At 44.6% G+C, this 18,304-nt stretch overlaps 1 protein-coding gene across 1 annotated transcript in view; it reads right to left on the bottom strand.

The window, feature by feature from the left end:
- Positions 1–18,304, bottom strand: part of LOC121571120 (neurexin-2) — a 712,543-nt gene that overhangs the window by 442,437 nt on the left and 251,802 nt on the right. The window contains 4 exon segments of the mRNA XM_041882424.2: positions 3,210–3,413; positions 7,075–7,458; positions 8,439–8,877; positions 15,972–16,133. Coding sequence (XP_041738358.2) covers positions 3,210–3,413; positions 7,075–7,458; positions 8,439–8,877; positions 15,972–16,133 — 1,189 coding nt within the window.

The following is an 18,304-nucleotide window of genomic DNA, read 5'->3' as shown; positions in this document are numbered from 1 at the left end:
CCCAATGCGCTACAGAAGGCAAGCTATTCACTCAATATTTGGTACAATAAAGCTCTCTCTATATATCACTGTAGGCCTACTTGATGGCAAGGGAACAATGCCCATTCAATAAGTTGAGGTTGATAAATGTACATTATACATTAATCAGATTATTGATATCTTGTGATGGACTATCCATTGGATAGATGAAGGAATATGTTAAGGTTATAAATGCTACATGTAGGACATGTGTGCGATTGAACATAGAAAACAAAGGATATATCTCATAGATAATAAACCTCCTTCTTATACTTGTCTTTGACAGAACTGTAGTAGATGTGATATGGTCCATTCACCATTATTTGTCACTAGCATGTCATTTCAAGCTGCATATTGAAATGTTTTATTTAACTAGGCAAGTCAGTTAAGAAGATATTCTTATTTACAATGACGGCCTACCCCGGCCAAACACAGACGACGCTGGGCCAATTGTGCGCCGCCCTATGGGACTCCCAAGCAAGGCCGGATTGTGATACAGCCTGGAATAGAACCAGGGTCTGTAGTGACGCCTCTAGCACTGAGATGCAGTGCCTTAGACCGCTGCGCCACTCAGGAGCCCATACAGAGAGTCAGGGAAACCAAGTCATTATTCCTATTCCCTATAGTAGCTTTTATCAGAAATTGATTAACCATGTGCAAACAATGGTTCCCTGCTTTGTGGTTGTGGGTTAGATACAGCTTGCCTTTTGTAGCCCCTTGGGTATGGAAACCAACAGCAGTAATATTAGGAAAGGGTGATCTGCACACCCCAGCCACAATAAGCCAAGCGCACACTTCTACATCTGGATGTACTAGAAGCTATGCTGGAATATGCTCTACAAACATTTTCACTCATCTTTATTCTACACTGCTTCCTCTGAAACGCATGTCTTCTGATAGAACATTGTAAAATGGCCGAGCTCTGTTATTGAGTTAGTGGTCTCTTATGCCCTCTGGTGGCGACAGGCTGTGTGTGCGTGTGGTTGAGGCTGAGGCGTGGTCTCGAGCTGTCAACCGCTACAGAATAGTGGACTCAAACAACCAGGAACCAGGCTCACTGTTATAGGGGGGAGGGTTGCGAATGCAGATATGAAGGTGATTTTCCATTCCTCAATGACAAAATAACCTAAAGAATGGTAAGGTTGTCCACAGCTTGTGTGAGTGAGGTGTACAGCATGTCAACTAATGTGATTGTATGGAGTTTGGACTGAAAAGTCAAAAAGAAAGCAAGTATTAGAGCATTGTTGTAATTTACGCAAGTGTGTCTTAGTCACAGAATGCAGAATGATTGATTTAAAACCATCTAATTGTATATTGATAATCTGATCATGCAGTGTCATCATCAAGTCAACATTATCAGTGCAAAGTGTGTCCCTGTACACTGTTTCATATTGACCAATTAACTAATCTTTAATTATCCCTATCTTAATGGTAAGCAGTAACACATATCCCCAAGATCCTCCTCTGATTCTATAATGATTCCACCTCCAATTAAAATCCTCCAAATGAGCTATGAATAGAAATGTTGATGTGGATATGACACCTCTGGGCATTGTGGGATTTGGATACGTTAGGGAGCCAGCTTTTAGGAGGAGGTAAACCAATATCTGGTTAATTTGGACACATTAGCACTATGGATTAGCATTTAGCCTCATTAGCTATGTGTTTAAGGGGCCGTGATTGTTCTGGGCCAAGGTGAATGTGGGTCTGTATGTGGGTGCTGTGGCGCGCAGGGCTGAGCAGCATGGCCGTCACAGGACCTCCGACCGTGTGTGTGTGCGTGCGTGTGCGTGTGTGTGTGTGTGTGTAGCTGTGGGACAACACTGGGCTCTGAGCCGGTCTCTCTGGCTGTTTGATCCAAGGGCCGCAGACATACAGGCCATTGAAGGGATGAAAAGTTCCATCTTCTGAGCCTTGGCCAGGTGAGAGAGAGATGAGAGAGAGAGAGAGAGAGAGAGAGAGAGAGAGAGAGAGAGAGAGAGAGAGAGAGAGAGAGAGAGAGAGAGAGAGAGAGAGAGAGAGAGAGAGAGAGAGAGAGAGAGAGAGAGAGAGAGAGAGAGAGAGAGAGAGAGAGAGAGAGAGAGAGAGAAAGAAAGAAAGAAAGAAAGAAAGAAAGAAAGAAAGAAAGAAAGAAAGAAAGAAAGAAAGAAAGAAAGAAAGAAAGAAAGAAAGAAAGAAAGAAAGAAAGAAAGAAAGAAAGAAAGAAAGAAAGGACTATGCTATGGAATTATTGGAGGAACCATCCTCTCCACCACCACCTCCTGTCCCTAATTTGGTGGCCCACACTCCTGTATCCAAGGGTGCACCTGGGTCCTGTTTCTCCCCGGCTCCTGCTCTCTCCCTTTAAAATATGTAATGTAAAGGGGCGGTTACCATCACTGCCTTAGGTCACAACAGTCTGCCAGGAGTCCAAACTATAGACAAATATTGAAGGGATTCTTCAGGATTTTGGTAATGTTGCCCTTTATCTACTTCCCCAGAGTCAGATGAATCATGGATATCATTTTTATGTCTCTGCGTGCAGTTTGATGGAAGTTGCTAACGAGCTCTAGCGCAATTGCTAATTAGCGTTTGTGCAGTGACTTGAAGTCTATGGTATCTGCTAGCATGCAGATACCCATAGACTTCCAGTCATTACGCTAAGGTTAGTTAGCATTGGCTCACGTAACTACCTCTAACTCCCTTCAAACTGCACGCAGAGACATCAAAATGGTATCCACCAGTTCATCTGACTCTGGGGAAGTAGATAAAGGGCCACATTACCAAAATCCTGAAGAATCCCTTTAAGGCTTAGCGCTGTAGAATAATATGCTTCTATATCCTTATTCCATTTCAACGTTTTAAAAGATATAGATATATTACTGCCTTCCAGTCTTTATTTTTTGTACTCCTTTAGAAAGATGTTAGAGTAGTCTATGGAACATTATGGCTTTACCATTCTCTATAGCACCACCTACTGGCAGACGGTCTGGACAACCAAACCCCTTTATCTTTCTTTAGCTAGAGATCTCTCCATAGGAATCAGGGGAGAAACAGAGCAAAGAGGCTACAGGGAGTAGGTCTAACCAGGGAAGCAGAGACAGGAGACAGGCTTGAAGTGACAGACAAAGGCTCAGGTTTAGGGGGTGGAGCTTGACGGAAGGGGTTAAGCGAAAACCAGAGGGGGTCATGGTGGGGTTGCCATGGGTTACCTAGATTGACGGTCAGCTTGATCCTGCCACCGTCCAGCTCTAGCCGCAGCGTGTCGGCGGACTCTTTGGAGGTGGTGGCCATGAGGAGGCCATAGGCCCGTTGGGACATGAACCGTAGCGCCACGTCCTCTGCCTCAGTGTGCATGGTGCCTGGGATGATGATCTTCAGGTACATGCTGCCGTCGTAGCTCAGCACCGTCGCCTCTGTAAGGGGGTGGAGGTATGGAGAGGAATGCAGAAGCACACATGAGCAGACACACAGACAGACACAGACAGACACATACATTATGGAGTGATAGTATGTTTAACAAGAGAACCCAAGATTAGAGATCTGACATTGTAGATTTTCCAATACACACATTGACACCCAGTGCAGAAAGGTCTTCCAAGGTTAGCAACGTGTCTTTTCTTTGACTAGAGAGGACGATAAAGGGAGGTGTTATAACAACTCTAATACAACTAACAGAATATATGATGTAGATAACATCATAGACACGTACAGCAAAACAATGTAGTCACCCCTGCAGCTGACTTTACGTAGATAACTTCTGTAGAGATGATTGACAGGTTGCCTAAGGAGGTCTCTGTGTATGTGGGTCAACACGTGTCACCATGGGCTAGGCTGATGCACCATGACTGGGTACTTCCCTTTTATTTAGGATGCATATGGTTTGGAGCACAAACCAAATACTGTATGATGCTACTGGTTAGGCCACTGAAATCCACTTTAACACAAAGCATTTTGGCTTTTGGCAAACAACTATTTGCTGTTGAATAAAACGGCTGACTCAGAAGGTTAGTTTCCAATCTTACTGTATTATTGAAGACCAAGTCCCACTACTTATACACTAATATTGAGTTAGACCACCCTGGTCAGACAAGTGACAACTAAGCACAATATTGTAACTCTTTTTCATTCACTTGCAGTATAAGATAACCACACTAGAGGGTAGGGAAGCACCACCAAAAACACCCACAGATCATCAGAAACAAACATTACACCAAAGCTGGTACCAAATGACCTTTCTTTCGATGACGTTCAGTCCTTCACTGCCTTGATTTCAATTCAGAATCTCTTGTTACCGTTAATAGGCCCCAACAGTATCCCTGAGTTGTGCATTCAATTCCAGTGGTGGAAAAAGTAGCCAATTGTCATACATGAGTAAAAGTAAAGATACCTTAATAGAAAATGACAAGTAAAAGTGAAAGTCACTCAGTCAAGTACTGCTAAAAGTCTAAAAGTATTTGGTTTTAAATATACTTAAGTATCAAAAGTAAATGTAATTGCTAAAATATACTTAAGTATCAAAAGTAAAAGTTAATGCTATAAATAATAAAAACGTCCTTATATTAAGCAAAACAGATTATTTTATTTTATTTACGGATTACCATGGACACACTCCAACACTCAGACATAATTTACAAACAAAGCATTTGTGTTTAGTGAGTCCGTCAGATCAGAGGCAGTAGGGATGACCAGGGATGTTGTCTTGATAAGTGTGTGAATTGGACCATTTTCCTTCCTGCTAAGAATTAGAAATCAAACTAGTACTTTTGGATGTCAGGAAAAATGTATGGAGTAAAAAGTTCACATTTTCTTTAGGAATGTAGTAAAGTAAAAGTACGTTTTCAAAACTATAATTAGTAAAGTTCAGATACCCCAACAAAATACTGAAGTAGTACTTCAAAGTATTTTACGTCACACCACTGCATTTCACCTGGGTCTCGAAGGAGATGCTTTCCTTTAGTGCTACGACACAGCAATCAGCCTACAGCTAATTAAAATGGATCAGACATATGTAGACGCTAGCACGTTGTGTCACCCCCGCATAGACAGACAGAGAGAGCAGCCTCGCACCACCTGGATATACAGTGGGGAAAAAAAGTATTTAGTCAGCCACCAATTGTGCAAGTTCTCCCACTTAAAAAGCTGAGAGAGGCCTGTAATTTTCATCATAGGTACACGTCAACTATGACAGACAAAATGAGAAAAGAAAATCCAGAAAATCACATTGTAGGATTTTTAATGAATTTATTTGCAAATTATGGTGGAAAATAGGTATTTGGTCACCTACAAACAAGCAAGATTTCTGGCTCTCACAGACCTGTAACTTCTTCTTTAAGAGGCTCCTCTGTCCTCCACTCGTTACCTGTATTAATGGCACCTGTTTGAACTTGTTATCAGTATAAAAGACACCTGTCCACAACCTCAAACAGTCACACTCCAAACTCCACTATGGCCAAGACCAAAGAGCTGTCAAAGGACACCAGAAACAAAAGTGTAGACCTGCACCAGGCTGGGAAGACTGAATCTGCAATAGGTAAGCAGCTTGGTTTGAAGAAATCAACTGTGGGAGCAATTATTAGGAAATGGAAGACATACAAGACCACTGATAATCTCCCTCGATCTGGGGCTCCACTCAAGATCTCACCCCGTGGGGTCAAAATGATCACAAGAACGGTGAGCAAAAATCCCAGAACCACACGGGGGGACATAGTGAATGACCTGCAGAGAGCTGGGACCAAAGTAACAAAGCCTACCATCAGTAACACACTACGCCGCCAGGGTCTCAAATCCTGCAGTGCCAGACGTGTCCCCCTGCTTAAGCCAGTACATGTCCAGGCCCGTCTGAAGTTTGCTAGAGTGCATTTGGATGATCCAGAAGAGGATTGGGAGAATGTCATATGGTATAACTTTTTGGTAAAAACTCAACTCGTCGTGTTTGGAGGACAAAGAATGCTGAGTTGCATCCAAAGAACACCATACCTACTGTGAAGCATGGGGGTGGAAACATCATGCTTTGGGGCTGTTTTTCTGCAAAGGGACCAGGAAGACTGATCCGTGTAAAGGAAAGAATGAATGGGACCATGTATCGTGAGATTTTGAGTGAAAACCTCCTTCCATCAGCAAGGGCATTGAAGATGAAACGTGGCTGGGTCTTTCAGCATGACAATGATCCCAAACACACCGCCCGGGCAACGAAGGAGTGGCTTCGTAAGAAGCATTTCAAGGTCTTGGAGTGGCCTAGCCATTCTCCAGATCTCAACCCCATAGAAAATCTTTGGAGGGAGTTGAAAGTCTGTGTTGCCCAGTGACAGCCCCAAAACATCACTGCTCTAGAGGAGATCTGCATGGAGGAATGGGCCAAAATACCAGCAACAGTGTGTGAAAACCTTGTGAAGACTTACAGAAAACGTTTGACCTGTGTCATTGCCAACAAAGGGTATATAACAAAGTATTGAGAAACTTTTGTTATTGACCAAATACTTATTTTCCACCATAATTTGCAAATAAATTCATAAAAAATCCTACAATGTGATTTTCTGGATATTTTTTTCTAATTTTGTCTGTCATAGTTGACGTGTACCTATGATGAAAATTACAGGCCTCTCTCATCTTTTTAAGTGGGAGAACTTGCACAATTGGTGGCTGACTAAATACCTTTTTTCCCCACTGTACGTGACAAGTCCAGATGGTGACAGTAAGCATCGTCGCTCTACCGAGCTCCACAAGCCTCCCCAGCCTCCCACCAGTTCAGTCAGCTAGCTCCCCATCCCTGCCAAGCTAACGTAGGTCCAAATGCCACCCATCCCCGAGTGCATAGCTCCTTTTAGCACACTGCAGCTGGTGGATGCTTTAGAGTGGCACGAGGGTAAGTCAATATAGCCTTATCATCTAAGCCTATTATGACTAGGGTTAGCTCGCTTGTAAGCATGAAACCAAGCCTAACTTAATCCCGACAGATCCCACTTCTGACACCGTCTCCCCACGTATCCCACCGCTGCCACCAAATGTCCCCATCCTGTTTCATCACCACCTGTTCCCCACTGCCCCGCTCTCCCCCGCTCCCCAGCCACTCCTCACCGATTTCACAGTTGCTGCCCAGGTAGCCGGTGCCGGTGCAGTCGCAGATGTAGCGGTTCCATCCCTCTTTACACAGGCCCCCGTTCCCACAGGGGGCGCTGCTACACCTCTTCTGCAGCTCGCGGGTGCAGAAGCTGCTAACGCCCGGGGAGCTCTGGATCTCGGCCAGGCGGCGCACGTCGCGGCTCTTGCCGTCGATGAAGAGGTCGCGGACGCAGCCCACGTAGCCGTAGTTGAGCAGGGCGGTCCAGACCTCGGGGGGCAGCACCAGGTCAGAGCGGGCCTCGGGGAGACCCCCCAGGAACATGTCGCTGTCCAGGTCCAGGATCTCACTGCCCTCGTTGGAGTTGAAGGGGATACTGCGGCTGTTCACTGAGATGGAGCCTGGGAGTGGAGGAGGAGGAGGAGAGAGGAGAGATAAGGGGGTATATACATGATGTCAAGTGTGTATGTGTCAGGACCGAGAGAGATGCAGGCAGAGGGGGTGGAGAGGTGTGTAGAACAGCTTTAAGACAGGACTGAGAGAGAGGCAGGCAGAGAGGGAGAAGAGGTGTGTAGAACAGCTTTTAGACAGGACAGAGAGAGGCAGGCAGAGGGGGTGGAGAGGTGTGTAGAACAGCTTTTAGACAGGACAGAGAGAGGCAGGCAGAGGGGGTGGAGAGGTGTGTAGAACAGCTTTTAGACAGGACAGAGAGAGGCAGGCAGAGGGGGGTGGAGAGGTGTGTAGAACAGCTTTTAGACAGGAGAGAGAGAGGCAGGCAGAGGGGGTGGAGAGGTGTGTAGAACAGCTTTTAGACAGGACAGAGAGAGGCAGGCAGAGGGGGTGGAGAGGTGTGTAGAACAGCTTTTAGACAGGACAGAGAGAGGCAGGCAGAGGGGGGTGGAGAGGTGTGTAGAACAGCTTTTAGACAGGACAGAGAGAGGCAGGCAGAGGGGGTGGAGAGGTGTGTAGAACAGCTTTTAGACAGGACTGAAGGACAGGGAGATAAGAAATAGAGTAGGTGGATGATGGAGAATGAGTATACAGCACAGGAGGTCAGTGGCACCTTAATTGGGGAGGATGGGCTCGTGGTAATGTCTGGAGCGTAATTAGTGGAATGGTATCAAATACATCAATCACATGGATTCCAAGAGTTTGATGCCATTCCATTTGCTCCGTTCCAGCCATTATTATGAGCCGTCCTCCCCTCTGAAGCCTCCACTGGTATACAGCATATAGTCTGTATTTATGTGTACATCTTTGCAACATAAGAGTACCTGGAAATATGTAGACTTTTTGCAATAGCTTCCTAGCTTGTACATTAGTAATGTCATGAACATATAAAAGTACTGATTTACTGCTTTGTAGATGTTCGTATCCTCACCTTTCCTTCCTTCCCTCTGGAAGTCCACATGGCACCACTCCCCGTCGTTCACCTTCTTATTACTGGTCTTCAGCTTGATACTCCCAGACCCCATGTCCATGAGCAGGTAGAGAAACCCATCCAGCAGCTCCATGGCGAAGTAGTCTGACTTCTTGTCCCGACCTAGTTTCTGCTCTTTAGTTCCCTGGGGGCGCCCGTGGCTGAACAGGAGCAGGCCGCTGGGTTCGGTGGTGCGGAAGTCGAAGGAGATGGAGCCTGTTTTCTTGGTGTTCCACTTGGGCAGGGCAATGAAGGACTCCGGGGACTCGAAGGTGACTGGGTCCAGGGCGGCCACGTCCTCACAGCGGAAGACAAGATCTCCGTTCAGGCTGATCTTAGGGTCCCGCTCGATGGCTAGCCGGGAGAGTTCTAGCTTGAAGTCGTTATTCTTGTACACCACCTACAGGGAAAGGGGGAAGGCGATAGAGACAAATTGGTTTTAGTATGGTCAGCTAATGTTAAGGTTCATGTTTACCTTCTGTATGCTGTGTTAGCAATCATAGACCCCACATAAAATTATGCATACAAGGGCCTACTGCCTAGTTTTATATTGATAGGTTTTGACAAAGACTACGCCCAACAATGCATCAGGGACTTTGAATGTGAAAAAATTCATTACAAACTAGTCTTTGAATACTGATGCCGTCTAGCTTTCTTTGGATATCTTGGAAAGAAAATGTGTCCATATAATTTACACTGCTTTACTATTCAAAAGACACTTCTCTCCTTCACGTTGAATTTAGCATCTCAGGGTCCAAATGCTAGAATTTTCAAAGGACTAACCATAGACTTTAAAAGAAGTGTGGCGTTTGTTTGTGTGAATGTGACACATAGTTTAGCAAACTCAATTATTCACAACGGCACTCCGGGAGAACTCAAGGTGCAGGAGGAAGGGAATAAAACAAGGAATAAACTAGATGCCTACAGAATAATGCAAATGTTCCTGACAGACTTTGATGTAGCACATTGTTTCAGCTAAAAACTGTCTACATTCTCCTGAGTGTCTCCATTCATAATGTACAGTATTAGGTGCTAAAACTATGGATAGTTTATTAAGCAGTCTGTCTTTTTTTCATGCAGCTTTTTCTGACCATGACCATCATGATGGCTGTCATCGGATGGGTTCTGGAAAGGTGGCACCCTGTGAAACCGCTGTGTGAGAACACCTCTTAGACACAGCAGCAAAGTGGGCTCTCATCCCAGAGTGCACACCCAGTCTTACAACAGCTCTTAATGCACACACACACACACACACACACACACACACACCACCACATTGACCATACACAGGCTCCTAGACACACACACACACACACACACACACACACACACACAAGCCCAAACACTGTCCCCTGAAAGTAGTGCTTTTAGAGTCGTGTTAGAAAGATTGCCATTCCAAGCACAGACTCCAATTTATTCTGTCCTATCAAGGCAGTGCATAGATACTGCAAAGTCAGCAACAAAAGTGGACCAGCTTAAATCTCACGGTTCACTGAAATTGTTTTAAAAACCCTAGAGTCAATTGACGCACTGGTGTGTAAATGTAACTTACATAACCAAATCTGTCAGTTTAAGCTAGAGATACAGTGCCTATGGAAAGTATTCAGACCCCATGACTTTTTCCAGATTTTGTTACATTACAGCCTTATTCTAAAATGGATAAAAAATATTTAAAAATCAGCAATCTACACACAATACCCCATAATGACAAAGTGAAAACAGGTTTTTATAAATGTTTGCAAATGTATTCAAAATAAAAAACAGAAATACAATATTTACATAAGTATTCAGACCCTTTGCTATGAGACTAAGAATTGAGCTCAGGTGCATCCTGTTTCCATTGATCATCCTTGAGATGTTTCTACAACTTGATTGGAGTCCACCTGTGGTAAATTCAATTGATTGAACATGATTTGGAAAGGCACACACCTGTCTATATAAGGTACCTCAGTTGACAGTGCATGTCAGAGCAAAAACCAAGCCATGAGGTCGAAGGAATTGTCCTTAGCGCTCCGAGACAGGATTGTGTTGAGGCAAAGATCTGGGGAAGGATACCAAAAAATCTATGCTGCATTGAAGGTCCCCAAGAACACAGTGGCCTCCATCATTTTTAAATGGAAGAAGTTTGGAACCACCAAGACTCTTCCAAGAGCTGGCCGCCCGGCCAAACTGAGCAATCTGGGGAGAAGGGCCTTGGTCAGGGAGGTGACCAAGAACCCGATGGTCACTCTGACAGAGCTCTAGAGTTCCTCTGAGGAAATGGGAGAACCTTCCAGAAGGACAACCCTCTCTGCAGCACTCCACCAATCAGGCCTTTATGGTAGAGTGGCCTGACGGAAGCCACTCTTCAGTAAAAGGCACATGACAGCCCGCTTCTCTGGTCTGATGAAACCAAGATTGAACTATTTGGCCTGAATGCCAAGAGTCACGTCTGGAGGAATCCTGGCATCATCCTTACGGTGAAGCATGGTGGTGGAAGCATCATGCACACAGCCAAGACAACGCAGGAGTGGATTTGGGACAAGTCTATGAATGTCCTTGAGTGGCCCAGCCAGAGCCCGATCGAATATCTCTGGAGAGACCTGAAAATAGCTGTGCAGCAACACTTCCCATCCAACCTGACAGAGCTTGAGAGGATCTGCAGAGAGGAATGGGAGAAACTCCCCAAATACAGGTGTGCCAAGCTTGTAGCATCATACCCAAGAAGACTCAAGGCTGTAATCGCTGCCAAAGGTGCTTCAACAAAGTACTGAGTAAACGGTCTGAAAACTGATGTAAATGTGATATTTCCATTCTTTTTTTTATTTTTTATATTTCAGCTGTTGTTCTTTTCTACATTAGAAAAAGTTCTAAAAACCTGTTTTTGCTTTGTCATTATGGGGTATTGTGTGTAGATTGATGAGGGGGAAAAAACGATTTAATCAATTTTAGAATAAGGCTGTAACGTAACAAAATGTGGAAAAAGTCAAGGTGTCTGAATACTTTCCGAATGCACTGTATCTGTTTTTTTTGCATTGGATGCATCTCAATCCACCACATCCTGCAGTGTTGCTCTTCCGCATCTGCGGTGATAGGTGGCAGAGCTAGAGCGGTGTTTATCAGACCATGGGATATCCCGAAAATCAGTCTTCTCACGAAAACGTCTGAATGGTTTGACCTACAAACCACCCCTCTGTAGAAAGGGGAGACTCTCACGACAACGATGGTCTTCTCCGTTTTGCTCCACGACCCCCACAAGTGTCAGGAGACTCGTCTGAAGTTGGTACAGTCGATGTGGCAACTTCTGTTTGGCAGCGTCCGAACCATTTGGGCTACAAACGAATGGGAGCGCACTGTGGAAATGGCAGATTCTCACGAACATGATGGTGTTCTCCGTTTTGCTCTATCACAAGTGGTGACAGCAGGCTTGGCTAACTCACTGAGTGTTTGATTGAGCCTGCCATGAGTGCTAGATAGGCAGGCATTTGCACTATTTCATTGATTTTATTACACCAGACATAGCTCAAGCAAGCCCAGCCAAAGTATTTAATAGAAAACAAATACCAATTGAACCCAGGTCTGAACTCCGGAAGCTAAACTCCAGAGGTTGCGGATACAACTTCTGCCATGTGGACCTCACAGTCTCGTCATTAGGATGGATTAGCAAGGCTAATAAGCTATGCTAACACTCTTTTGGCAGTCAACAAGCCGGCCACAGGAGACTTAACTCACGGTGTCAGATAGAGAGGGAGGGAGGAGGGGACAAGAAAGAGGGAGAGGAGAAAGAGGGAGAGGACGATGAGGACGATCCCTCACAATGCTGGTATTGTGATGTCTGAGATGCCAGACAGAGTGAGTCAGGGGACACAGACAGCGATGAAAGCCTTCATTCAGCCAAGAGGGCTATGAGCCAATACCTGTCTGGCGCTATTCTAACACAGCCTGTAAGAACGTTTCTGGTTTTATAAAGAGACACATTTCAATCAGTATATTCACTGCATCTTGCTGTGAGGACCAGAGGACTTGTTTGTGAGGGTCAGGAATCAAATGCACTTATTTTACAAGTCAGTCTGAGGTATGTAGACATCATTACAGTACAGTAAAGTACATGAGCGATAATCAAACTTTCAGTGAACTTTAGCGAGTTTAGAGGTAAGACAGCCTTCTGTGTCCGTCTGAACATTATTGCTAAGGTTCTATACTAAGATAACACTTTTATCACTTTTCTGATGTTATTTAACGACTTTTGCCAATAACTTTTGCCAGAATGTCTGTCTCAATCGATGACATGTATCGGCTTAGGGTTTTCACTGTTCTGACGGCTAGCACTATGGCTGGGCCATTCCTCTTCTTCAGGGTGACTGGATTGATTTGTTTAGTCATTGAGAAACTCGGACAACCAAAGCAGCGGCTGCTGCAGTCCAGCAAGCAGCCAGCCTGCGGCAGACATAATCACTTTCACTGATGCTCCCAGGTGCTGGGGACCTCATGATGGGTGAGTGGAGTGGTGTGGTGTGGTGTGTGTGTGTGTGTGTGTGTGTGAGGGGGGGTGTTTGTGTGTGTGTGTTAGTGTGTGTGTGTGTTAGTGTGTGTGTGTGTGTGTGACTGAGAGAGAGAGAGAGAGAGAGAGAGAGAGAGAGAGAGAGAGAGAGAGAGAGAGAGAGAGAGAGAGAGAGAGAGAGAGAGAGAGAGAGAGAGAGAGAGAGAGAGAGAGAGAGAGAGAGAGAGAGAGAGAGAGAGAGAGAGAGGAGGTTGTTGGCCATCATTTCATATCATTTCCTTGTGTGTGTGTGTTTAAGGGGGTTGTTGTAGGTGTGAATGTTATTTTCATCTGGAAAAACAGACCAGGGTCATTTTGAAGAGGAATAATTATTTTGTTGCCACTACGTGTTGTAGTTTAAATACAGGTGTGATGCAGGAAACAAGACTGCTTCTAATCACCAACCACTGCAAATGGGTGTTTCTCTGTTACTTTCAAGCCACCTCACACGCACAGGCCTAAACACACACACACACACGTGCACACACATACACACATGCATGCACACACAAAGTCACTCACGCACACACACGCACAGGCAATCAGCCAACTCTCAACTCATTTCCCATTGTGGTGATGTGAATTGGGAAGGCTGCCCGCTGAGGTGCCTGAGTAAAATGTGTCTGAAATGAGGGGTGGAGCGGGATCCTATCATCCTACCAAGGTGAGGCTCACAAGGAGCTGTGGAGCGATAGAGCGGGAATAAGAGGGAGGGAGGAGAGGGGAATCAGTCGAAGAAATCAATTTTTAATTTGGCTGTCAGGATGGTAAAGCTGGTGTATCAGCAACACTGGCATTGACTTAATTACACACATACCTGGAGAGAGAGGGAGAGGGGGAGAGAGAGGGAAGAGATAGGGAAGAGAGAGGGAGAGGGGGAGAGAGAGGGAAGAGATAGAGAAGAGAGAGGGAGAGGGGTAGAGAGGGAAGAGATAGGGAAGAGAGAGGGAGAGGAGAGAGAGAGGGAAGAGATAGGGAAGAGAGAGGGAGAGGGGGAGAGAGAGGGAAGAGATAGGGAAGAGAGAGGGAGAGGAGAGAGATAGGGAAGAGATAGGGAAGAGAGAGGGAGAGGAGAGAGATAGGGAAGAGAGAGGGAGAGGAGAGAGAGGAGGGAGAGGAGGGTGTGAAAGAGGGCAATAGCAAGGTCATAAGTTGAGAGAAGGAGAGATGGCAGAGGGGGAGACAGATGGTAATATGGGGAGAAAGAGAGCAAATCCACAGTGTTACCTGAGAACAATACAAGATAAACCCTAATTCTTTAAGGCTCCTCTCTGGATCCTACTTTTCCTTTCTTTTAACTCACTCCCTCTATCCCTCTCTCTCTTTTCTATCTCACTCTCTCCTCTCTCTCAATCTCTCGTATTTCCTTCATTGGATATCTCGCTCCTGGAGGCTCCTGGCCAGGCGTATCAAAGGCCTTTCGTGCCACTAGGAACTTGAAAGCACAGCCACAGCCCTGACACAAGACTTCTAATCCTGCCCACAGTATTGACCAACAGGATGAAATGGCCTACAGTCTGAAGCAGCACCTCTCTCTCTCTTTCTCCCTCTCTTCCTCTCTCTCTCTCTCTCTCTCTCTCTCGTTCCTCTCTCTCTCCCCTCTCTCTCTCTCTCTCTCTCTCTCTCTCTCTCTCTCTCTCTTCACTCGCTCTTCTCTCTCTTTCCTCTCTCTCTCCCCTCTCTCTTGCTCCCCCCTCTCTCTCTCTCTATCTCTCTCTCTCACACACTCTCTCTCTCACACACTCTCTTCACTCGCTCTTCTCTCTCTTTCCTCTCTTATTTCTCCTTCATTCACATCTTCTCACTTTTACTTTGTATCCTCTTCCCCCTTTATCACTGTGTTATGCAGTCTTCCCTCACAGGCTTCACTCTTTCTTGCCTCGACATCTTCCTTTTCCAATCCCCGTGTCTGCACCCCTTCATCTGTTCATTCAGTCCCACCCCTTTTCTCTTGCTCATCCACTTCTTCTCTTCTCTCTGCTTTTTCACCTTCCCTTCATCCTCCTCACCTCTCCCTCCTTCTTTCCCTCTGTTTGTGGATTGAATGTATAGTCATCACATCAAATCACATTTTTATTTGCCACATGCACCGAATACAACAGGTGTAGACCTTACAGTGACATGCTTACTTACAAGCCCCTTATCCAACAATGCAGTTTTAAGATAAATAAGCTTTAAGTAAAAAATAGATAAGTAAAAAATAAAAAATAATATTAAATAATTAAAGAGCAGCAGTAAAATAAAATAACAGTAGGCAGGTTATATACAGGGGGTACCGGTACAGAGTCAATGTGCGGGGGCACAGGTTAGTCGAGGTAATCACAAGACTAGAAATGCTTTGGGAGGATGATTTGATGAGGGAATTTCCCCAATAGCAACCAAAACAACGAAAATGTAATTGTGAAAGTGTAATAAAGTTAGAGATTAGGCGATTGCTATATGATTCATTAAAACTGATGAAACAATAATTACTTATAGAGAAAGAGATGGGAATATGACACCAATACCTTCCTTATAAAGATTATCTGATTTAATAAGTCATTTAATTGGAGTGGTCCTCTTCTCAGCTTGTTAAGTTGTGGCTTGGAGCCTTATTGGGGAGGACAATTATTTCATACCAACTATGGTGATTTATCAGTATATTTCCTCCCAGAGTTAGGAGAATAACTTAGCTTCCCTGAGAAAATATCCAGCCTGTTTATAGGAGGAATTATGATGCATCTAAAAGCCTGTCTGACACCTCCTACTCTCTCTCCCTCTCACACACACACACACACACACACTAGCCCACATTACATCTGTGGACAGTTTGTGTACGCGAGCAAATATGAGTCAGTGTGTGTGTGTGTGTGTGTGTGTGTGTGTGTGTGTACATGTCTGTGCGTGTGTGGATGTTTGTATGTGTGTGTGTGTGGGTGTATGTGTGTTTCTGATTCCCCCCTCGATCCCCAGTACTGAAGCAGAGAGACACTCACGTCTTTGAGGCAGCCCATGAAGTTGTTGCTGACGGGTGATCCGGGCAGGTCCGCAGTATTGGGACTCCCCCCAATGTAGAAGAAGTCATCTGAGCCCAACATGGTGTAGTCCTCCTGGGTATAACCAGTAGTGGTCAAAATACCATCCACTGATATGGTCACCTGGTACGGGCATGTCCCAACAGACACAGGTAGGTAGAGAGGGATAGATAGATGGAGAGAGAGAAAAGAGAAAGAGTAGAGGAGTGGGAAAGGAAAGGAAAGGAAAGGAAGAAGTTGGATTAAACACTGGCGGTAAGCGGGTCTGTCCCCTACGGTGGGACGTTACTCGTTATCGATTGGTCGCGTTTGCGCAGCTCAGAGGGGAGTCGTTTGGGAATGCAGTTGCTGGGGTTGACCACAAGGACGGCGCTGTTTTCACTCTCTAATAACAGGTCTCAAGGGCATATTAATCACTGATAATATCCACACATTGTTAAATGCATGCCCTTGCAGAGTCAAACAACTGATAAACCTCAATGCTTGACTATTCTGTCTGCGTTCCCAGTCAAACATAACCTCAATCAAGAGAATCGGGGGATAAAAATAACTTTCTTTTCATATTTAATTGCCAAAAGTCGTGTCTTTTGTCTGAGGTTACGGTTGCGAGCGGCATCTTTGATCACTGACAGAGTGGAAAGCATCAGGCTGAATCAAACGTCCACTGGCAGAAACCTGATGGAGGGGAGATAGCACCGACTGAGAAGAGAAACACGCCTTTGTTTTCCTTTCATGGAACGTAAAAGGTGTCAACCGTCTGTTTTAAAGGCTCCCTCAGGCCCTTCGGGGGAAGATTGTCCGTTTTTGACAGAAAGGCACCAGGCGCGTAGACATATTCATGCACTCTGTCTGCTGAATGTTAAGTTCTGGGTCTATTCATTAGTATTTCCAAGACACCAGAGTATCCTTCAGTTCAGAGTCACTGTCAGTTGACCTTAATTTGATTATTGCAGAGTTGAGATGAGAGAGGGACTCTTTAACATGTAACACCAGGCTCCGTCTTAGCTCCAGACTACTCAGGGTGGGGGAGGAAATCAGACATGAAATCTGTCCAATTGAAGTTCCTATGTGATGTGAATAGATAAAAATACGCCATTTGCCTTGTAACGGTTTATACATTAGATGTGGTGTTTATAATTGAATGTCCACCCATTATAATAATGAATGTTTTGATGACTGTTTTGATGACTGAGGAACACTGTGACTGTGTTTGCCAGGAGTTTTGTGGAAATAGACCAGTGTCTTGCCAAGTGACTTGATTTGGACCTGATTTGATTTGGATCTGATACAGTCCGATACTAATTTAATTGATAGTGTAATTATACTAACAGTCCTGGATAGAGTCCCTACGATGCTCTCATCTGTTGATCCACATACACACTGAACTACACACAAACCAACAGCCCTGCTCTGGAATAACATTGCAATGAATAACATTGCATTTCCACAGTACAAATGCTTCATACTGGGTGTCTGCGTAGTTTGGGACTCACTGTTCTCTTATCCAGGCTGTTTGGAGGTGATAGAAAACAGACAATTATTTTCTTCTTTATTTTCTATTTTAATACAGTAGGGGAGAGTGGGGTAAGTTGAGCCACCGTTGTTTCTAGAAAACCATACACAAAATTAATCATTTGGAGAAATAAAATTGGTAGAGGTCATAATTTCATGGAGTCTGTGAAGGAAAACGTGGTAAGCAAGTTAGGTCCTAAAAACGGATTTTCACCAAGTCAAATTAATTTATTGTGTTAGAGGTTTCATGATGCTTGTATCTAAACGAAAGTAGATACTTTTAAGATTGCTCTATACATCAGTTGGGGTCTCTATAAGCTTCATAACCTAGTATGAAAGTGCATCCTTGTAGCTGTGGGGGCTAATATAGTCTAAATGTTCGCCTTGGGGTAAATTGAGCCAATGGCCATGGGGTAGGTTGAGCCAATGGTTGAGCCAATGGCAAGTTGAGCAAATTGAAGTGTTTTCTTCCCAGGTGTAATGCAAGGCATTATCTCTGGGATATAAGGTAACAACAGGGCCTATCTTAAAAGGGATTTTAAAAAGTACAAAGCGTTTGTTAGGTGTTAAGCCTGTATTAAAATATCATTTAAATGAATGTGTTGAATTGTGTTTGGGAAATAAAGATAGACATGGTTTTAAAAAGGTAGTGGTAATATTTCATTCAGTACATACATTTGTAGGTGGCTTAAATTACCCTGTCCCGCGGCTCAATTTACCCCATACCTGGGGTAAGTTTTGCAAAAAGACCACTTTGTTTTGGACAAGCTATGTTTTTATAA

This window comes from Coregonus clupeaformis, chromosome 8 (genome assembly GCF_020615455.1).
Source record: "Coregonus clupeaformis isolate EN_2021a chromosome 8, ASM2061545v1, whole genome shotgun sequence".
Lineage (NCBI taxonomy): Eukaryota > Metazoa > Chordata > Actinopteri > Salmoniformes > Salmonidae > Coregonus > Coregonus clupeaformis.
This window is presented reverse-complemented; position numbering and strand designations above follow the sequence as displayed.